This window comes from Protopterus annectens, chromosome 12.part0, assembly GCF_019279795.1.
Source record: "Protopterus annectens isolate FY-2018-M chromosome 12.part0, PAN1.0, whole genome shotgun sequence".
Classification (NCBI taxonomy): Eukaryota; Metazoa; Chordata; order Ceratodontiformes; family Protopteridae; genus Protopterus; species Protopterus annectens.
Genome location: NC_056746.1, coordinates 1,499,747,202 through 1,499,771,395, shown reverse-complemented (window position 1 = coordinate 1,499,771,395; position 24,194 = coordinate 1,499,747,202). Strand labels below are relative to the sequence as shown.

General features: G+C 41.2%; 1 protein-coding gene across 2 annotated transcripts in view; it reads right to left on the bottom strand.

Annotated features, from left to right (window-relative positions):
* Positions 1-1,277: 1,277 nt before the first annotated feature.
* Positions 1,278-24,194, bottom strand: part of HLF (HLF transcription factor, PAR bZIP family member) — a 925,298-nt gene continuing 902,381 nt past the window's right edge. The window contains exon 4 of one of the 2 annotated variants that reach the window (XM_044090471.1): positions 1,278-4,336. In XM_044090471.1, the coding sequence (XP_043946406.1) occupies positions 4,118-4,336 (219 nt within the window). In that variant the 3' untranslated portion in view covers positions 1,278-4,117. The remainder of the gene's footprint in view (positions 4,337-24,194) is intronic. The other variant, XM_044090472.1, reaches the window with a different exon arrangement.

The following is a 24,194-nucleotide window of genomic DNA, read 5'->3' as shown; positions in this document are numbered from 1 at the left end:
GAGCCTTATGTTCTTTTAATCTCTCCTAATCATCTAACACAAGTCAGGGGAACAATCAAGCATCTGGCCTGCTGATTCTACCACATGGCACATTCAGTATGTTTCTAATTTCTCCTCTCTCATCTCCAAATGGCAGTGCTTGAACTGCTGGTACTCTCTACAGTATGTTTTATACTTTTTGCCAAGACCATAATGTCATTATTATTGTGAACCCTGATGGTGGAATAATATAACTGTGACATACAGACATTTCCTAATGAAATGTTTGAACAGCAAATGGTACGTTGAAACACCAAATATCAAAACTTACCATAAGACATTAATGCATTTTTTAGCACAAGAATCAGAAACAAAGCTTAAAAGTAAAGGAGATCAAAGACCAAATCTCAGGAGCAGATTTTAAATATTGCTGTTTTATCCTTAGGAAGTAGTTTGCATTGTATTATTGTTTTTGAATTGTGTATAATGTTGTCTGTGCATTGTATTTTATTATTGTACTTGAGCTGTGTGCACACACTGTGTCTACAGTTTTGTTTTGTGCCTTCTTGGCCTGGATTGTGCCTGAATGGTGTTGTCACTTCTTAACCTCTTATCGAATGTGAAAATGTTGTTGTTGTTGTTGTGTCTTTCGGCTTTTCCCGGTTAGGGGTCGCCACAGTGGAACTCCGGTCCGCTAATGTTTGGTAGTGGATTTTTACATGCCGAGTTACCAGCCCTGATGCACAACCTTCAACGAAGGTACGCCCATTCACGCATGTCTCCACGCAGAAGGAGCTCTAGCTGAGAATCGAACCGGACAGCATCTTACTGTGAGGCGACAACGCTACTGCAGTGTGTGTTCCTCGCCCCTGTGTTCCTTAGTTAAACACATTTTTGTATTTATTTTCACATTCAATTCATTCTTATCGAATGTGAAAATAAATACAAAAATGTGTTTAACTAAGGAACCAATATTGACCCATCTTTTGGAAGAGTGCATTTAATAATATTGGTCTACCTGACCAAAGAGAAGCCCACAGATTTTATGATGGGGGATAAGACACCATTTCTTACTTCTGTGTGAGTAAATATTTTAAAATCCCAAAAAATGTTCTCTTTTTCTCTTTACACAATAGTGGTGAAAATATAAATTGCACACACACACACACACACACACACACACACACACACACACACACACACACACACACACACACACATTTTATATATATATATATATATATATATATATATATATATGCATTTTACTTAATATATATTAAATCATTTCACTTCAGTTTTACTTCTATATATTTTATCTATATGTCTCTTAAAATATACATTTTAGTTTGAAAATATTGTACAAAAGGACAATTTGTATTACTCTGCATAAACATTGCACTTAAAATCTGATTTTGGTCAACAGTAAACATTAATTTAACTGGATTAGCCACAGTTTATGACAACACCAGCCACTTAAACAATACACCAGTGTCCTTTACATTCATCTTAAGAATCACCATTCGGTAAAATGCATTAACAAATACAGACAGTTAATAAAGGCAGGTAGGAAATAGGTGCAAAATGAACAAGCTACTCACTCATTTTCTTGTGGTCATAAAAAAGAGTAACACATAAATAGTCTAGGGTAACACACAAGTAGTCAGCTTACAAAAATGTAACTACATTTTTTCTTTGCTTTTTTGAAAATGTTAAGACTTGCAGTACAGAAAGATACAAGTGTTAAAATTAAGTGGGCATTAAGTTCCTGGATTTTCAACAACAGACTCCATTCTTACACTTCCCAAGTAGTGTTGATCTAAAAGTTCTGAATTTGTTCTACAGATGTTTGCCAGTTTATCAAATGCACAGGAAATCTTCGGTAAGTATTGTATGGTGTTCATCCTGTGCACTCTAGTAATACCCATGCAGGATGTCCCAATGTGCAGTAGGTAAGTATCAGAAGATATTCATCCTATGTACTCTAGTAATACCAGTGTACAGTAGGTAAATATTGGTAGGTACTCATCTTATGCACTCTAGTAATACCTGTGCAGGATGCCCCAGTGTGCAGTAGGTAAGTATCAGAAGATATTCATCCTATGTACTCTAGTAATACCAGTGTACAGTAGGTAAATATTGGTAGGTACTCATCTTATGCACTCTAGTAATACCCATGCAGGATGTCCCAATGTGCAGTAGGTAAGTATCAGAAGATATTCATCCTATGTACTCTAGTAATACCAGTGTACAGTAGGTAAATATTGGTAGGTACTCATCTTATGCACTCTAGTAATACCTGTGCAGGATGCCCCAGTGTGCAGTAGGTAAGTATCAGGAGGTATTCATCCTATGCATTCTTGTAATACCTGTACAGGATGCCCCAGTGTGCAGTAGGTAAGTATTATCAAGTATTCCTCCTATGCACTCTATACTTGTGCAGGATGCCCCAGTGTGCAGTAGGTAACTGTCAGCTGGTATTTATCTTGTGCACTCTAGTAATACCCATGCAGGATGCCCCCATGTGCAATAGGAAAATATTGGTAGGTATTCATTATATGTCCTCTAGTAATAGCCATGCAGGATGCCCCCATGTGCAGTAAGTATGTAAGTGTCATAGATATTCATCCTATGCACTCAGTAATACCTGTACAAGATGTGCCAATGTTCATTAGGTATGTATCGGCAGGTATTCATCCTACATATTCTAGTAATGCTTATGCAGGATGACCCAATGGTGCAGTAGGTAAGTATTGGTAAGTGTTCAACCTATGCACTCTAGTAATACCCATGCAGGATGCCCCAGTGTGCAGCAGGATTATTGCTTAAGGTGCAGACAGTGCAAAATATTTGAGTTCTTTTAACAGTGATCCTATACATAAGTTGTGAGGACATACAGAGAGGTAATTTCAATAGGCTTATTCAACCAGATGGAGCATGTTACTGACAAATGTAGCTACTTCATTTAAAGCACACTATAAATTTGGACACAAACATCAAAAATTAAGTTAAGGTATTGAAGAAGTCAATAAATCAGTAAACTATAATTCATTGGTATTCTGATAACTATGTGTTTACCTATATTAGCAGATAAGTTCAGACATATTTGAATAGGTACAGTTTGCTTGTAGTCACAGACATCATGTCTAACAATAATACATGTAACTTAGCCTTAAAAGATTAACATGGTCAGCTGTTCATGTGTTGTTACATGGCCATTTGCTGTAGTGCATACTTAATGGAAACCAAATATCTGAGGATAATTTTTATTTTTATGTTTGTAGTTTTCAGCAACTGGTCATTGCATTTATAAAAATGACAACTTTAAAAATGTTTAATCGGTTACATATTCTAAGTAAAACACTGCTTAAATGTTGTTGCTTCAGGAAACAAAATGTTGCATGCATGCAGCAGTTAAGAAGATATGCGTTGTGCTGGCAAGGATTGCATTACTTTTAAAGACAACCTTACATTGAGGATTGCAGGGTACAGCCATATAATCCTCTTTTCCTAACAATTTACTAAATGTTGTTTTCAAGGAGCTACCTGCTATGCAGTGTATAGTAGAAGGTGATAAAACAATGATATTACACCTCCATCATCTGTGATTACTTCTACAGTACAGGTTAGAAAGGCTTGTCTTCTGTTTTAGTTAAATAATTTAGCAGCTTTAAGCTGGCAGAGCCATGATGAAACTTTATATTGACCTTTGTAACTAACACATACTTGATGGTACAGAATAACTTTAAGGCAGAGAAGTGATAATTATTGTCCTCAAACTGCTCTTTTATTATTTTACTTAAGTCAGACCTCCCTAATGGATAAGATAAAAAGAAAAGGTTACACTGAAATGTAATATATATTATAGTTGAAATGGCTAGCTGTAACATCTAAAAAATATATACCACAATGACACTTGTAAGTCCAAAAGGTAAAATAATGTTACCCTTTTATGACAAAAAGGTGTAACTCTAGTGTGAAGTGAAGGATGTAAAGTGAAGTTTAGACCCATACAAAATGTGTATCCATTTCTGTTCTACTTCTGGTAAAGTGCCAGTTACAGAATGGTTAATTTAAGGGCGATGCTATCAATAAAGATAAATTATTCATCAGCTGAAATGGCTCACTGTTACACTTTTTATATTGGACCATGCCTGCTCTCGTATTTTGCAAGTATATTCCTGCACTTGCCAAGCTCTTTCCTCAAGTCTGCTACTTCCTGACGGAGAGCTGAATTTTCCTTTTCTAGGAATGAGGCACGAATAGCAATCTGATTTTCTTTAAGTCGACGGGCATCTCGTGATCGTTTGGCAGCCATGTTGTTCTTTTTTCTCCTTGCCCAGTATTTTTCATCCTGCTCAAAGAATGAAATAAACAAAACATTATTATTTATGTATATATTTTAAAGAAATCAGTATAGAAACACACTAAGATAACTCAATATAGTCAAAGGTATCCTAGGTGTGACATGATGTGGATATAAAGCCAGAAATATTTGCACTAGTATTTCTGACATAATAGAAAAGGTACAATTTGCATCTATACTTCACATTTAAACAACTTAACTCTTCCTGAAGGTACAGTGGTATAGCAAATAAACAGAGGAAATAAAATAAGCAATGATAACCTGCTTTTATAAATATATTGTGGAAATAAGGTACATAGAATTTCAGTGAATGATAAAATGTTACAGACTTCTGCAAGAAGAGACTTTCACAGAAAAGACAGATACATCCCACACAAAAAGATATGTAGTAGTGCAGTGTTTAAATCATATGTTTTAAAATCTTATCAAATAAACCATTCCAAGCCTTTTTCATTTTTGGGCATTATATATGTTTTATTTTTTAACAGTTGAGCAGTTTATGTAATGTTGGAGTAAATAAGTACTTCTTTCCCTGAAATTGTACCTCTCCTCCTGAACATTATTCTGCACATATTGTTCTCACAAATTCCCTTTATTTCTATGCAGTTTGCTCCTTACATTTTCTAAATATTTCATTTCCATTTTTATCACCTTTACATTCAATGCTTCAGCTACATTTGGTTTAGATTTTGATTTCCATGTTCTAGTAAATGTTTTTTTGTCAGCCAGTGGCATTAAATAGTAATGCCTTACCATGTCTATGCAATGCAGTTATATCCCATCTAAAAAGAATAACTTCCTTAGTTACAACAATTTGCTCACCCACCATTTTTGACAAAGTACAGACCCTTTATGAAACTTTTTAAAATCTGCCAACTTGTTACATTCCCAAAAAACGTATTAACTACTCTTCTCTTTCCTATCACATCTTCAGCATTTTCTATTTACCTGAAGAAGTCTGATTGAGGTATAAATATAACAATGCAAACATCTCCATGCATAAATTCTAAACCTTCCAGACTATGCTGCACACTTAGGAGTCATACGCATGGCTTCCCTGTGTTCCTTTGTATATGGACTTTCCATTCTGATTCCCAGTCTTTTTTAAACTCTTCTGATTGAAACTTATAGTTATCATGCAGTATTTTATTTGCCCTACTAATTATCCCTTTTTAACACCTGCTTCTATTCTAGACTCAACCTAAAATGTAACCAGAACTGATCTTTCCTCTTAACATTCCCCTGTCCCTTTCTCTTTGCCTATATTCTGTTAAAAGTGCCTGGCAGGGAAGGCAGTCTCCAACCTGCAGTCCAAACTTCTGCTTGACTTAATCCCACTCTATTAACCTTTCTCTACCTAGTTATTTGCTCTCAATATCTTAGTTGTTTTGTTAATTTTCTCCAATAAATGAAGACCTCTCTTGCCAACTTTGCATGTCTGCTTACAGTCATCCCAATTGGTGAAATCCACTTTCTCAATTCCTGTTTTAGCATAGTTCTTTAAATACTTTCTGCTGCTTTATAACTATAATATTCTATACAGTTATTATTCTCCTTAAGGGCTTGCATCCAAAATCCAGCTGTCCCTCTCTCTCTTTATTTCATAACCCCCCCCCCCCCAACCAATTTCAATATCATTTCTTTCCACTTTGATTTGTAAACTACTGCATGTGTTATATATATATATATATATATATATATATATATATATATATAAGCCCTAACTGCGTTACTTTAAAATTTGGTAATCCTTAACCATCTTTTCTATAATGAAAAAAAGCTTGTCTTACTTAAGTCTTGCCCTCTTTCATTCCCAAACAAATTTGTTCAATTCTTTATTAATAATGGTCAACAATTTCTCCTCTGGTTGATAAAAACATGCCTGACATGTATATAATACTAAAGGGACTAGAAACATTTTTTCACTACCTTATTTAATATCCATATGCATAGTAAGCTTCCAACATCTCATTTTTATGTATTATCTTTTATCTTCCCACGAATCTTTAGCTCCCATAATATAACTTTTTTTTTACTTATCTAAATATTTCATCTTATTATGTCCCCATAAACATGGGCATCGCTGAACCAATTTATGAGTGGGAACATTGGTTGCCTCTAAAGCCTTTGTTTTATCTTCATTTTATATTCTAAAAAAAAATTTTCAAAAAAAACTTTTGATGGAATAATTAAATGCTATAGTGGCACTATATAATGATGCATTCTATAGAGTTGTTTTAAGGATCTGATGAAGCGTAGAGTGTCTATGTGAAAGCGCTTGTCCTATTCATTAAACAGGAATTTTTATCATATTGGAAGCTGTGGTGGTCTTGTTGAGCTTTTGTTTTCTTTATTCATTTTATATTCTGAAAAAAAAACTTGAAACTGTCTCAAAATGTTCCACAGCACTCAACTGTCCATTTCTGCATTCATCAAGTACAAAATAATATAATATGCAAGTAAGGCAAATGTTTCTTGAGTACCATATTAACTATTATCCTTCAATTTGTCAACTCCTTGTTTTCTTTGCCAGTGGCTCCAAATATAAAGCAAATAACAGTTGGGAAAGAAATCATCTCTGCCTGCTTCTTCTATTTAAATATAGCTGGTCAGAGAGGTACTCTCCCACCTTAATTCTTGACTCTGAGCCTTCATATAGCCTCCTAATTAACCCTATTATTCTGTCAGAAAATGCAAATGCTACCATTGCCCTAGTCATAAAATCCCAACTGAGTCTACTGAATGCGTTCTCTGTGTAGGATCCATCATCAATAGGGGTATTTTCATGCATCCTGTTCCTACATGGATCACAATTGTTCTGTTAACATTGTGAAATGTGTTAAATGTTATTCCCCCTCCTCAAAGCCACATTTATCCATATCTATACATTTTTGGCAACACCTTAGCCATTCTTTTAATGAGTATAGACAAACGCTTTATAATCATAGTTCAGAATTGAATTTGATCTATATGAAGAAGGGTGTGAAGGATCTTTACCCTCTGTGGGTAGTGCAGCCACTACAACTTTCTTCCAAGATGCTGGCACTGCCCAAACTTTTAAAACATTTTTTAACAAAACCGTCTATTCCTTTTCTTCCCTCCTAACTTCCAAACTTCCACAAGAAATGCCATCTGCTCCAGGATACTTCACTGTTGGCTGATTGATTATACATCACCATTTTATCTCACCACTCTTACTTTAGCTATTAATTCTTTAGCCTTGTTTGCTTCTAACCTTGGGAGCCCAGTTATTGTTCTTGCCATAGGCTTCTTAAGTTTGGCAATACCCCTTTCTGTTTTTTTTTATTCTGTTGTCTAAGTCATTCCCCGGGATTCATGAAGCTTGCGCCATGTGCCCGAGTAGCATCGGCGATCTAGCGCCAAATATGGCTGCCGTGCGATTCAGGTAAGAGCTGTTTCCATGTGCACTACCAGCGTATGGCAGAGCTGCGCAGCTCCTGGCACATGTATGCTAATTACCCCATGCACAGCAGTGTAGCATGCAAATGAAGGTATATAGCAATTCATGAAGTGGTGCAGGCATAGCGTAAGCATGTAGAAATGTAAACCAAAAAAAACTGTTTACATTTTGTCAAACATAAAATCAGAGCTATGAAATCAGACCAAACTTACGTATTATAATGTTAATATATGCCAATGGCTAAATATATAGCCAATGGCATAAAACAACATGTACAACATATAAAAAATAACATTTAATGTCATGGCCACACCAACGCAAAGTAAAACCCCAGTGCATCTGTGCGCAAACGGGATCACAAGGAAAATATATTTAGATGTCATAAAACTGCAATGTAACGCAATTCATGATATCCCCATAATAGTCAATGGCACGCATGCTACACCACAACCATGGCGCAAGGGTTGCTAAGGGTCTGTGACAGTGTTCCGTATGGTAACTAGGAATTAGCAGTCAATGCCATGCAAATGAGTCAAGTAATACTGAATTGCAAACGCCCCGCCAGTGTAAGGATGTACCACACGGCGTAGTGGTACAACACCGAGGCTTGGCCTGGAGGTAAACATGACATCAAGAGAGGGGCACGCCACTATAGCTGTAAGCACATTGGATCATTGCTAATCCATGTTGCGTGTTGCTAAGTAAAGCCGTAGGATAGGGGTGTGGAAGTAGCCATAGCTTTGCTTAGCTGAGAGCACACAAGGTAACCGAAAGTAGATGTGAACGTGGATGAAAATGCGCATGAAACCTGGTAAGCGGCTGTGCGCGGCACGCACCACAGCTGAAACAGGAAGGATACGGGAAGACAATAAGGAAATACTGCAGCATGATAATTGGAGTACAAATGAGTAATTAACACCTAGAAACTCACAGTGGGCCATAGACAACAGCTAACAAGGCTGCTAGCAGCAACCTGCAGAACAGGAAAGGGGAGGTGCCATACAACAAAAAAAGAGAACTGTCACAGCAGAACAAAGCAAACTTGCAGTAGATCAGCTACATAACACATTTCCCAATACAATCCTGGGTTGTGAAAGCACAAAACAAGAAAGGCAGCAGCTGGATGCATGCCTGACAATGGAAGGGGAATCGGGTTGAAAACTGAAGTAAAGGGCAATAGATGAATCATGGCAGACAAGTCAACACCAAAGGCCCCACAATAGCAGTAACTGCTGTAAAAACCAATAATTACGATACCCTGCAGCTGGAATAGCACAAACACACCCAACTACACCAGCATCATCCATTGCACAATAGTATAAGGTGTGAAAGCCCCACACACACACTTGTGTATTCCCAGACACCCATTGGTGTATACAGATGGGGAACTTTTAATATGTACATGTTAGGGGCCACCATAGCTTTGTTTCACCAGCATGTGTTGGAGACTGGCGGTGGTGTGGAGAATGAAGCTGTCAACTGTCTCAGGCACTGGAGGAGGAGAAGAGTGTTCAGACCCAGGGTAACCTTCCAGGGGCTACATGATCTGGAGATAGTAGAGCATTACAGGGTGGACAGGGACATCATACAGCAACTTGTTGAGCTGTGCCGGCCACACCTCAGAGCCAGAAGTAACAGAGGGGAACCCATCCCAGTGGACACGATGGTATGTGTAAGCTTGAGAATACTAACCACAGGTACCTTCCAAAGGCCAACTGGGGATATCATGGGGATCTCACAGGCATCAGCATCCAGGGTACTCCACCAGTTCCTGGATGCCATGTTACCTATTCCAATGAGCACATATACTTCCCCCTAACACAGGAGGAGTTGACCAGCAATATGCGTCTCTTCCGTGTGGCAGACTACCCGGGTGCAATAGACTGCATGCACATATACATCAAGTCACCACCTGGTGAGCAGGGTAGGCACTACATAAACTGCAAGGGATTCCCCTCCATCAACTGCCAGGTCGTGTGCAATGCCCAGGGCATTATTATGGATGTGTGTGCTGGCAGCCCTGGAAGCTATCATGACTCCCACATCTGGCATGCCTCACAGCTGTATCAGGTATTTGCCAAGGGGGACATCCCATATGGCCACCTGGTGGGGGATGCTGGCTATACACTGGAACCGTGGATGATGACTCCCATCAGAAATGCACACACAGCCATGCAAGAATGCCATAATGAGGCACACGCATAAACCAGAATCATCATAGAGCGCGTGTTTGGGATGCTGAAATCATGGTTCTGTTGCTTGGACATATGTGGAGAAGCCTTGCAGTACTCTCCAGGAACGTGTGCCCACATCTTCATAGTATGTGCCATGCTACACAATATGATCCTGCGGAAACAGCTGCAGCAGGAACAGAATGGTGAAGGCCCTCACAGCCCACCACCATTGTCAAGGGACCCACAGGCACAGGGGGACTCAGACCACGAACACCCTGTGCTAGCCCCAGTAGGCAGATGGGGGTGTGCCCAGTATGCCCATGCCTTGGCAAACAGGGAACATACAGCACACACACTGATAGTGTAAGCACTCATGGACTGACACCCTTCTCTACCTGCACACACAGCAAACATGGATGGCATACACACACGACCACCTGTAAATTGTCATGTATAGGTGGTCTACTGTGTGCATCCTACATAGGTAGCCCTCAACTATTGTACACACAACTGCCATTGGCACAAGGTAAGTCAATACCTGAACAGTAAATTAAGCTATCAGCATGTGTCCATACTGTATGTACAGGTTCATAGATACATAGGTAGGTACATGCCCAACTGCTGAGGCCACTCATAAGCATAGGCAAAACGTGTCTGCTGTCGCCAACCCATCGATTAACTAACTGTCCCACTGTGGAGCAGAGCCAATTGTGGGATCCCTGGGGTATAGCCACTGTTTACCACCCACTCTGCAATGATTCCCCAGAGTGTTAGTGAGGGGTTTTGTATAATGTAGTCAGGGATGTAGTTCCAAATAATGGGGAGTATCCCTGACAGGAATCTTCACAGATGTGTACATGTTACATAGTATACCTTAAACACAGCTTGCATATATAGGTAGTTCTCCACAGAATAATAAACATGTGGAACACACAACCGCTGAAATGTGCGTTAATCACCCTTGCACTACCAGTGCCTGCTCTGAGAGGTAAGATATCACTGCCAGGATTAGAACACGCAACCATGTACACATTCATCCCAATAACATACCACTAAGCTACCTGAGATGTACCAATAGCAGTCGTGTATACTGACAGGATAAAACATAAAAGGTAGGAATGTGTTGAAATTGGACAAACCGGCATATACCCAATGAAAGGTGTATGTTTTATATATATATATATATCTATATATATCTATATATATATATATATATATATATATATATATATATATATATATATATATATATATATATATATATATATATATATATATATATATATATATATATATATATATATATATATATATATATACACACACAAATCTATATATATATATATATATATATATATATATATATATATCATATATATATATATATATATATATATATATATATATATTCACACACATATATACATATATCTATCTATCTATATATATATAGAGAGAGAGAGAGAGAGACAGAGAGAGAGAAAGAAAGAGATATGTCGATATATGGGGATATACATATATATATATGTAGATATATAGATAAGTTAACAACATCTACATAACCATGGATGTACATATAAATGGGATACCTACCACATACTGACTGCTTTACATACTGACGTACGTAATCCACAGGCTTAAGGTCCAAAAGAACACAGTACCGAAACACCAGATGCTCGAGGTGTAAAATCCCAATGTTAGTGAACAGTTAGCCATTGCTTCTGGTGTTACGGTTCAGGTAGGTTACTGTGTGTAAACGTGTTTCTTAGGGCTGTAGTATGTGTAAGTGTGTGTTCTGTGTGTGTGGTGTGTGTTCTTGGGGGACTGTAATGTGTGGGTTAGCTTTGTGCGTCTGTTTGCGCAACCTAGGAGGTAGAATATTAAAGTAGGGTATGGTGTGGGGGGCGCAGACACCTACATGGGGGTGTAGGGGGGCTTGGCCACCTGCTCATACGTAATGTAGGATGGTTTGTTTGGATGTGTTGGGTAGCAGTGTGTCTGCGTGTGTGTTCCATGTCCATGTTACTTTCGCGGGTTACTGTCGACGTCGGTAATGTGGGGTATGGGAGTCTGGTCCCGGTACTGTGTGCGTCGGAACTCTGTGGTTTCGGGATTCTGTAGGTCTCCCGTATACAGCGGTTGAAGTGTTCATATATGTGTATAACATGGACCATAGCAATCACACATTCCGCCACTACTAACCTTTATGAAGAAAAGATATGGAGAGTATATGCCTATACACTATTACAAATATGTGCTATGGACATGAGCCAATGATAGTGTTACCACCTGTCCCACTTTGCGAGGGACACTCCCTCTTTGGGCGGTAGTGCCCTGACCAAATATATTAAACGTGGCAAATGTCCTGGGATTGCAGGACATAATTATGTCCCATATGTACTGTAATAGATGCATACAATAGTTATTTCTGTATCTAAAATACCTACATGTTACAGGAAACAGGATAAGCAACTAAACCGCTACAAGAATAAGCTTATATTTAGGCAAGAAAGGAAAGATCTATCCCTTGTACTGACCATGGGTTTGTGTCGGCCTGTAAAATCAGATGTGTGTCCCAAAAAGGTCCCACTATGGTCATATGAAAAGGTGGCAACCCTAGCCAAAGAGGGTCAGTCACCAACACAACTACGATGACTGCAAATACCTATGACAGAAATACACAGCTTTCATGTAGCAACATGTTATTACATTCAGATGAATTACTGAAGGGATTCAAGGACTAACATCAACTGCATGCTATACAGGAACCACATAACAGTGCCTTAATGAATCAGCCTGCAATTACCACTGTATTAGTCCACAAAAAGATAGTTTTTCAAATAGGGAAGGAACCCTCACGCACATAGCAATTATGTATAAAAGCAGTTCCTACACACCTGCATCTGCTATGCACACCCACCATCACCCCCACACCCAAACATATTACAATACAAACTGTAATAACATCACAAATCATTCGCTCACTGTACATCTGCAGAAGCCTTAACATACCTTGTCAGAGACACACTAACATGTCCCTATGTGAAATAGCTGCTGTTATACAATGGAACAGCTGCTGATGTAACAGGGTTTGTTTGCAGTAATCCCGTTTCAGAGGGTTGTGCGTACACCGGGATGTGTTAGCAATTAGTGAGTAACAGCACAGTATGCTACACTTGTACACCAAATCAAGGATGTCTGGTGAGCACACTGCACACCACATAACAGTTCATGCATAGCCATACGGTCTTGAGCTGGCCAAACATCCTTGCCAGACTTAAACATCTGCAGAAGTATCAGGTACAAACAAACCCTGCATAAGTAGCAATGTTGCAAAATATAACAGCTGCACTCACATGTAGAACTAAATTGTCTAACCATTACACACAGTTCACGGGAGTCATGAAGCTAATATATCTCTGTGTGTCTCCATATAGCTGTTGAAATATATCGCAAACAACACATTCAGGCCGTCTTCCTTGAAAGTAAGGCAAAAGGACAACACCCAAAAGGAGTACTCAGCTATACACCACTGTTACCATGGTATCAGCTAATGGAGTAGCTGCACAGCTGATGTGCATCTAATTAACTACTTTGGAACAGCAATTGGTGGACAGGATACAACATGTTACCGATATGTAACTAGAAAAGGATGTGTTATCACACATTCAAACCATCCATATATACCAGCGGAACGTTACAAAGAACATTGAAACACAAACTGAAAAGGATTGAATCAACAGTTAACGACACCTCGGGTTACTAATAAGGTATGCAGAACAGTCAGTATGTCTGTGTATGTAGTAGTTTTCTGTAGTATTTAAAGTGCACACAATCCATATAGTGGAAACAGTTATCTTGTAGTGATGTATTGTTGAGCATAGTAATGCTTGTAGTATTTGTGTGTACTGCTGTAGGTCACAAGGCAAACACCACATACACCACAGGGGATGCTATATAAGGGCTTTGAACAGAAATACTCCTCACCAGCCACTGTCAGTGGCAGGGCTGGTCCAACAAGTATGTGCTATAACAGGGGATAGTATATGTTGATATATTGTAACTGTAGCCATATGTATGGGTGTATTACTGAGAATAACATGTTGAAGGTTGGGCCACTGTGCAATTATGATTTGCATTGTGGGATATTGTGCCAATAACTGTGTAATGTACAGTATTGTAGGCAGATATGTATTACAAGCTACATAGCATTACTGTAATGTTAGGCAAACATTAGTTATGTCTATTGGCATTTACAATACGCAATAACAGGATACATATGTCTTTTAGTCACCCAACAGTTTATCAGCATGATAGCAAAGTAAAATGGAAGAGCTATTTAACTATCCATGCACATAAGACATGTAATATGTGCAAAGGTAGGTACTAGGCTGTCTTACCAAGAGTATTTGTAAGCCTAGCTAGAGTGTGTTAGCTTTCACCACCCCCATAGGTTGGTTCCCTGTGCCTCTGAACGGCAGAGCCATTAGTTCCCTGTGCCTCTGTCCAGCAGAGCCACTGCAGTAATCCCTGGGGTACATGTCTGTCTCCCATCTACATGTCAAGGTTTCCCTTGAACAGTGCTAGTGAGGGGCCCTGCCTGATGTATATTGGAATCGTGTTCCAAAGCATGGGGAGTGTCCGGGTCAGGAATCTATCCGTCGAGCACATCCTACTCATCGTTGTGGTTAGGTGCATATCCCTAGTGCATGTGGCTCTCAGGGGCCTCTGTTTAGGTGGAGCACATCCAGCAATACAGGGTTGGACATGGGCCTTGTATGTCAAGCAGAGATCACCTGTGAATATGCGGTATGCAACTGAGTACAGCTGGAGTTTCTCAGGTTGGGCTGCATAGGTCATCTGTTTGAGGGCAGTAATCCTCTTGGTGTTGTACTGGTGTGGTCTCCCAAGCTGTAGCAGTTGTCTTGTAAGGTATATCCCAAATGAGGTGTTGTATCCTTTAATGGGTCTAATATGTCATGAGTAGAGTCACAATGGCCTCCTTTGATCTGGATGCGAACCCATTAGAGATTAGGGGTGCCATGTAAAAGGATATTCTAACCACCGTGTCATTATGGGTATCAAAGAAGACATTGCTATCTACTGGGGTTACCAAATCCCTTATTACCTTTTCTGTATGTAGGGGACTAGCACCTATGTGGCAGTCTGTGGGTAATTTAAGTTATATCCAAAGGGGATGACTATGCACTTTTAGGCATTCAGCTTGATGCCATGATATCAACACCAGGTATCGGTCTCAGTGCGACCCTTCCAGAGGGTGTCTGTAACAGCTGGGGAAACAATTATGTCCCCTAGTTTGCAGTCACCTGCAAATCTTTTCAGCCAAAGCCCTCTTGTGCTTGTCTGTACGTCAGAGAAGTATATACCGAACATGAGGGGTCCTAGGACTGAGCCCTGGAGGACACCACTTGTAAATGGTATACAGTTGGACCTAGGGTATGCAACTCCCACTGGGTGGGTTCTGTCCGTGAGCCACTTTGCAAACCATCACATGACATTGGGGTTAATGTTCAGGCAGATGGGTATGTTGATAATACCAGAAGGAAGAATGGTGTTGAAAGCCATTGAGAGATCTAGGTAGGCTGTGTGGACCTCCTTACCCTCATCTAATGCCTTGGTAACTGTCTCTAAGAAGTCCACCAGGTTTAAGAGGCATGGTCCACCCTTAACAATGCCAAACAGGGGGGGAGTCAAAGGTTTGGAGGTACCCAATGTCTCTGTGACTGAGATCCATGATGTGCACCATAGATTTGCAGACCAGGCTAGTCAGGCCTATAGGGAAATAGGTCCTGTGGTCCGTTGTGGTGCCACCTTTGTGGAGTGGAATAACTGTTGCTGTGTGCCATTCAGGGGGCACTATGCCCGATGTGAGGCTATTACTGAACATGGCGCATAGGTGGGGAGACAGTACATTCTGAAGTTTATGTAAAATGCAGCCTGGGATGTTGTCTGGTCCCATGGATGCTGTGATATTGCCTTTAGAGTGTGCTTTGAGAGGGATCTGCCAGGATGTTGCCAATATCAGTTGTTTCTGCAATGTTCGTGCCTTTGTGCTGTAACTCAGAGCAGATCTGGTTGTTGACATTGAGATATGTGACATAGCTATAGAATGTTTTGTGGTTGTTGTTGGTATTAGTTGCATTTTAGTTTTCGTAAGGAGGATCTTATAAGGGATCTCACCTTCTTACTGAGGCTGGCCATGAGCTCCTCCATGCATGGGACTGTACTCTCATTTGCAACAGTGTCTTCTTCCTATAGTACATTTTGTTTATGGCAGGGGACCCCAGATTGGTTTCATTAATTAGGAGTATAGCGTCCTGGTTCTGTTTGAGATAGCATAAGCCATGCACTCATGTAAGTGCTTATAGAGTGCATGTGTGTAGGATTCAGCAGTTGTAACAGTACTGTCCATCTGCAAGTGTGTCATGACATCCACCACGTCTGTCTTAAGAAGCATGTAGCTGGCCTTGTAGACATACTGTGGTTCCCTTAATGGGTGGTGGGGGTGGGGTGTGGATATCAATGGCATTCAGCTCATGGTCTGATTGGACCAACAAGGAGTTGGCTTCACGTGTGGAGCACCAGTCACTGATGTTGGTAATGCCTAGGTCTAGGATATTGTTGCCCCTGTTAGGTGTGTGGATATGTTGAGTCAGGGCATTGGTGTTTATGAATTCCAGAAACTGTTGAGCTAATGTGTTGGTACAAGAGTAGTTTTCCCAGTTAGTGGTGGGGTAGATTCAATGAGACTTATGTGATGAGTGTGGTGTTGTGCGAATGTTTACCTTCTCCACATGACAGTCACGGTCAGGCTTGGTTGGAGAGACCTTTACCTCCAGTTTGGCTTGATGAATGCATCTCTCACAGGTTGTAGTGTTGGGTGGTAGGTGGAGAGGCTTGGCGTGTGTGTGTGTGTGTGTGTTTGTGTGTGTGTGTGTGTGTGTGTGTGTGTGTGTGTGTGTGTGTGTGTGTGTGTGTGTGTGTGTGTATTTCTGTCCCCATTTGCCAGTGGACTCTAAATTGCTTTTAGACTGCCCACACTCCATACATTTCTTATACCCACTGTTAGCAAGGCCGATGATGTCACCCATCTACAAATACACCTCTGGGAGTGCTGTGTCCCAGTGTCTCGGTAGCGCATTCTGTAACTGCGTAATGCTGTAGTGTAATAAAGTAGTTAGGTTGGTGTTCTAGTCCCACACTTGCAGTGTGTGTGTGTGTGTGTCCCCGTTTGCCTGAGGACTGAGTAATGCTTTTATACTGCTCACACTCCATACATTTGTTATACCCACCGTTAGCAAGGCCAATGATGTCACCCATCTACAAATACACCTCTGGGAGTGCTGTGTCCCAGTAATCTCGGTAGCACGTTCTGTAACTGCGTAATGCTATAGTGTAGTAAAGTAGTTAGGTCGGTTTTCTAATCCCAGACATGCCAACTGTGTGTGTGTGTGTGTGTGTGTGTGTGTGTGTGTGTGTGTGTGTGTGTGTGTGTGTGTGTGTGTGTGTGTGTGTCTGCCTGCATGACACAAGTACAGTGCTTTGTAGTATTCACCATAGCATGTGCCCTAAACACATGTTGCTGCAGTGTGATATGGTAGGGGTTTGTATACAGGACATGGCAAGTGTGTGTTTGTTTGTAGAGGTGGCCTTGATTGTCTTACCATTGGACATGTTTGGGAGCGGGTTTTGTAGTTTTCCTATATAGTATCCATCTTATGACACATTGGTCACCTCACGAGGAGTACAGCTGTCAGTCAGCCACGGCACTGTGTTGGCAAGCCATACCCATGCATCTGGCAAAAGGGCTGGTGAACTAAGTATGCAGCCCTACTAGTACCTGGCATATGTCCTGCACCCATGTGCCATGCACATACAACCTTGCATAGGATATCCCATTATGTTGCTAGTAACATGCACATTGAGGACAGATAGTAGGCATGGTGTGACTGCAGTGGCCTACAGAGGGACATGGTACCCTGTACAGCGGTAAAATAGGCACATATATGCGGACATTGTGCCTTCACTATGTTCCACACTGAATGGCTGCAACATATGTGGTGCCATAAAATGTGATCCACTAAGGCCAGACAATTCTGTACACATGCACCCTGTATGGACCCATGCCAGTGACACCATGGAATGCCTGTATCATACTATCCATGCAGATGCAGTGCCGACCTGCTCACTATAAGCAGGTTTCGCCACACCAGGCCAGCTGTGTACACTACAAGTGTCTGCCAAACCAGGTACACCTGTACATATCACTGTACAGTATTGTGGGACATGCACACCCCAGGTAATGTCCATGTGAAGGACTATCAAACACAGACATGGCATGCATTGCAAAGCTATGGCCTTAGACATTGGTAATCAGGATGTCAGGCCAGATAATGCAGTACCCATTTGTGTGGGACATTGCAGACACTACATCCCTGCACTGCACACCATTGTTGGGTGATGCGATGGCAAGGATTACCCCTCACCCAGCCTTGTACAGCCATCTTGCACAACACTACTCACACATGGAGCAATGCATACCTGCATGCCAGTACTGGCACCCTGTGTCTGCATGTGGGTTGTGATGCTCCCAACCACAGTCACTACCAGTATAAACCTTGTTGGCATACCAACAGTTGTCAAGCACTTTCACATTTCCTAGCCCATAGAACCTCCAGATATCCCCTGTGGTGCATGTGGTCCTGTGAATTACTGTGGTGTGGCAAACTAAGTAGTCACATTGTGTATTTGTCGCCCTGGCAAAGGTGTCAATGCATGTCAATTAGAGTGTGGTTGTGGTGACAATGGCATCCGTTCATGTGGACTGACATGTGTGCCACACCTAATGTATGTCTACTATATCTGTTGCAGATGGCACTCACTCACCTACACACTTGTTCTTAAAGCACAGCAACATGTCGCCTTTGTGACACATGTAGTAATGTCATGCACATGTAATAGTAATGAGTAGTCAGGGGTTTGCCCCTGTACTATTCGGCATGTGGCAGATGATGCTTATGGTTAAGTCTCCAAGCCCTTCCCTGGTGTACATTGCCTGTCCCGCACACACACTCTCTGGTGGATGTGAAGGTGTACACCTGCACAGCAGCAGCATGTGTATTGTAAGAGATGGAAATGGTCAGGTGATGGCCTCTGCATCTATTGCAGTCCTCTAGCTGAATGCATGTGGTACAGCTGTGATGGTGTTCCCATAGCCATCTGCATGATAAACACAGTACACTATCTAGGAAAACATGTTATTATCTGGCCATGACAGTCGCTGTGAGGGGTACCTGGATGGTGTGGTGTTCTGACATGGCATCACAAATGATATCTGGATGTACCTCAATCATTTTCCACAGCGGAAAATAGCCTAAAGATGGGAGGGTGATGTGCCACACAACTACAGCATGTAAGTGCAGCTATGCTGCATTGAGACTACTGCCTGTTTAACATGTGTGTGGTAATGGCTATTCTGCATGTTATAATACAGACATGACAGTACTCTGTTCATGAGGGACCCCCATCTGTAGGGCCATCTGTGAAATGGTCCATGTGTGCAACCATTTGTTTCCTGTGTTACACACTGAACACACTTCTGTGCACAGCAAAAGCATGGTGTGAGGATTGCAGACAGTACATGATGATAGGGATGTGTTACTGCCATCGCATCCCTGACTGGACATGTGTCACATGAGACAGTGGTATGACTGACACTGTGTGGGATTCCCAGTGACAAGCCAATGATGGGCAACTGTTCATAGCTGCGGTCACACGTCTACTACACATTGTACAGTTGGCATGCGGTATATATGCATGTGTTGTGCTCCCTCTGCAAATGTAGACCATCTGTTGTGTTGCTGGTGATATCTATGCATACTGTCATAGGTAATCCTGTATGATGTTGTCTATCACTAAGCCATATGTGGGTTTAAAATGCAACACCATAGGCTGAATGGGTTGGTAGGTCCCGGCAGATCCTCCTGTCCCACTTCAGCTGACCATGGCACTGGGCACTAGCACATCTGGGGCCTAGCCATAGACATCAACCTCTGTTGGCTCTGCACCACCTTCTGGTGGTACCATCACTGAGGATGGAGCATGTCCCCCCCTTGGGAGTGGGACCAGACAGGTACATATCTGCTGTCGTGCGGTCCCAGATGTGTTGCGTTGGTGGCTCCCTAAGGGGTTACGAAGCCAGATACACCATTTCAACGGCGGAGTGTCACATTTACAGGGTGATGCTGCCCCTCCTGGACAGCCCCCAGCACTGCCTCCTTTGCAGCTGTGTAGGTGCAGTGGCAATTGCCCATGGCTGGGGACCTCCGTCCTACTGACTGTTCCCATGGGCTTTTGAATGCCGAAGACCCATCCCCATCCAGGATGTACCCCCCACATGTCATATATCAACCCTGTATGCTGTCATTTCTGTGCTCCTACCGATCCTCCACGGCCATACCTACACTCCTTCCCCAACATCTGACCCTCACCTACGGACACATAAGATCATTCGGCTCCTAGGACACCATCTGTGCTATACATAGCTGTCCATTACACACACGTGCCCACTGGACACATGAAACCCTTGTAATATGCATCATAACATACTACTGTTATCCTCACCCCTGTCCCTCAGGCACACGATCCTGGTATGCACATCACTCCTACATGGTCCAGGTACACGTGAGGAGGATGACCCCATTGTACACAAAACACTATCAGTCCCTCTATGGTTACCCCATTTACCTTTATCATGATGATAATGCTGCACACAGCACATTGCAAGAGTACTGTTCACACATAATGATTGGACAGGTACTGTTGTGTTAATGTACATTACACGCACAGAGTGATGTATACGGCCAATGTACAACTGTTTGCGTGTATGACTGACACGTCTGTCTGAGGGAGTCTTGTGATCACATAGAGCAACACCACTACATAATACAGGCATCGCTGGTGTTTCCTGTTTCATTCGTTTATAATGCTTTGTTGCCACATGGTATGTTCCTGATACATCTCTATATATGTATGTACCTATATGCTGGATATAAACACTCACATGTACATCTGCATGATGGGATACATTCCTATACTGTTGAATGACTGCGCTGTATGATATCCTCTGGTTACAGCCTCTTACGCACGATTAGCCTCTACATTGCTTAACCAGTGCAATACTCACATACTGGTAGCCAAACACGCTTACACCCGCTTGATCCCACACTTGCTAATACATCGGTGTTTGCATCTGTCACTCACACCCCTGGGTGTGAGCGAGGACCACAATATTACCTTGTGATGCCTATTAGATCGGACTACATGACTACAGTATCGGGACTGGCTGCCCATTAGGCGACGGCATCGCGTTCGACTGTACGGAATCAGCGACTTGTCCTGTGACACAATCATATTTGTGTGTACCTCATACAATGTGCTCCCACCTTGTGATGCCTATTACACTGGAATACATGAATACAGTATCAGGAATGGCTGCCTATTAGGCGACGGCATGGCGTTCGACTGTACGGAATCAGCATCCTGTCCGGTGAATCATTCATATTTGTGTGTTCCTCTTACAATCTGCTCCCACCTTGTGATGCCTATCACATTGGACTACATGCCTACAGTCATAGCCGGCCTTAGGCATAGGCCAACTAAGCAGCTGCCTAGGGCACTGCTTTAGTGGGGGCACTTTACCAGTATTTATTTGGTGTAGGTAGACCAGGATGGGGGCACTGGGTGGTATGGTGGTGGGTGCCATTGTGCCCTCTGCCTAGGGCACCAGTTGACCTAAGGCCACTCCTGACTACAGTAACGGGAATGGCTGCCCATTAGGCGACGGCATGGAGTTTGACTGTATGGAATCAGCAGCCTGTCCGGTGAATCATTCATTTTTGTGTGTTCTTCTTACAATCTGGTCCCACCTTGTGATGCCTATCACATCGGACTACATGACTACAGTATCAGGAATGGCTGCCCATTAGGCGATGGCATGGCGTTCAACTGTACGGAATCAGCAGCCTGTCCAGTGAATTAATCATATTTGTGTGTTCCACATACACTCTGCTCCCATCTGGCTGATACATGAGAACCAAGACCCTGCATTACAGACAAGTAGTTGGGTTGTGGTAGCCACATCCGTCGGATGGGTCATGCTACCATATACCTATTATAGTTTTGCCACCTTTTCAATTGGCCAAGGTAGGACTTTAAGGTTACCACCTGTGCCACTTTGCGAGGGACACTGCAAAAATAATCAAGACATAGCAAATGTCCAGATTACAGGACATTATTATATCCTACATTTCATTAATAATTGCATACAACAGTTATTTTATATATGACACTTCTATATGTTATGTGAAGTAGCATAAGCAATTCAAATGCAACTAGATTAAGCTTTATTTGTGCAAATAAGTGTAATCCTGTACTATGCACGGCTGTAGGTATGTTTTGTCCTGGAATGGCTGACATTTCTACAGAACATGTCCCACTCTGGCCATTTGGAAAGGTGGCAACCCTACAGGACCTGTATGTACAGATGTCAGACTTTGCAGGGCAACACACCCACAGCCAGTAGAAAGGGGAGTACTTCACTGTTTTGCCTAAATAAAATGTGACTCTTGTAGCATTATAGTTGCTTATACTGTTACCTATAACATTTAGGTGTTTCAGAGGAACATAATTGTTTTATGCAACTACTACAGACAATATAGGTAATCTTTGCCCTAAATCACAGAACATTTGCCTTAATTACAGTTATTATGCAGGACACAACTGCCCAAAGGGGAGGGCCCCTCGCAAAGGTGGACAGGTGGTAACCCCAACCCTATTATTCTATCAACTTTCTAAGGTAGTTGGCGGAACATGCACTTTCTCTCACTATCAGTCCTCTCATACGAATGGGGAAGAATAAACACTGAATCAGGGACACTGCATAATGACCTCAGGGACACATTTAGAAGGTTGGTGCTATTAACCTGACACATTGACGGACACAGAGCACATATGTATTCATACACATTGTCTGAGGTACATGCTGTTTATGACTCTTACATGTTGTCATTATTCATTACTTGTATTCCGCCACCTTTCCTCCTAATATCACTAGTTCTAGGAGGGTTTAGTTGGGACTGTGTTAGATTCTGATTTGTAATCACAGACGTCCCTGGTAATCGGGGACAGTTCAATGATATGGTCCCTATGTGTTCCCCCAATGGTTTACGGACTGTCCAGTAGATGTGCTCTTAAGGTTTGGGAGGTATGGGCATCTGCTATACCCACATCGGAATATTACTTACACCCATGGGGCATTCCTAATATGTGTCTGCCAGCCAACACCTGCACGCCTAGCCCCATAATTGTGTACCCATAGTTCCCCCACCTGCCACTACTCTACAGCACTCATCCTTACTGTGGGCGCAGGTGGACGCAAGTGGGATATGAACACTAGTAAACCAAAAGTAAAACGCCAACTGAATGAAACGAAAACACAATGAACGAATATGTTAAAAACAAAATCTGCGTTTATTTTCTTATAAAATATAACTGAGCGCTTTCACCCATCTGTGTAGTGGGTTTCATCAGAGTTATATCTTAAAAAACAGCAACTACCCTTTATATACAAATCCATTAGCACATCCTGTTTTTCTATCAATTTAACCATTAATCAATTAAATAATTAAATATTCATTTGTAGTAAGCATTACTCTTCATATAGTATAACAAACATTAACCTTGTATATTTGATTTGTTTCAAAAAAATACCAATACATAAATAGATGCTTTACTTCTCAAAAAATTCATGTTAAAATACATGCTGTTACTTTCCACCACTTATTTCCTTTTAAATGTCATAAATAAATTGAAATTGTGAAATGCACTATTCAAATTGTCCACGTATGTTTAAATACTACAATAAATATCTAATTGTTAAATAATATGTAAATTCATTTATTTAAAAATAACTAAACATATATTTAAATACTATAATAAATATCTCGTTGTTAAATAATGTATAAATTCAATTTTGTATAACTAACAATTAATATATATTTATTTATAAATATTAATACTTATTATTTTGCCTCAAAAAACTTCATATCTATTCTCTATATTAAGAACTTGGAGCAATATACACATATCTTAAAATGTCCATGTGTTATATAATGTAAGATTTCATTTTCAGATAACTAGTAATCGATATGTGCTCATTTATTCCTGGTTTAAC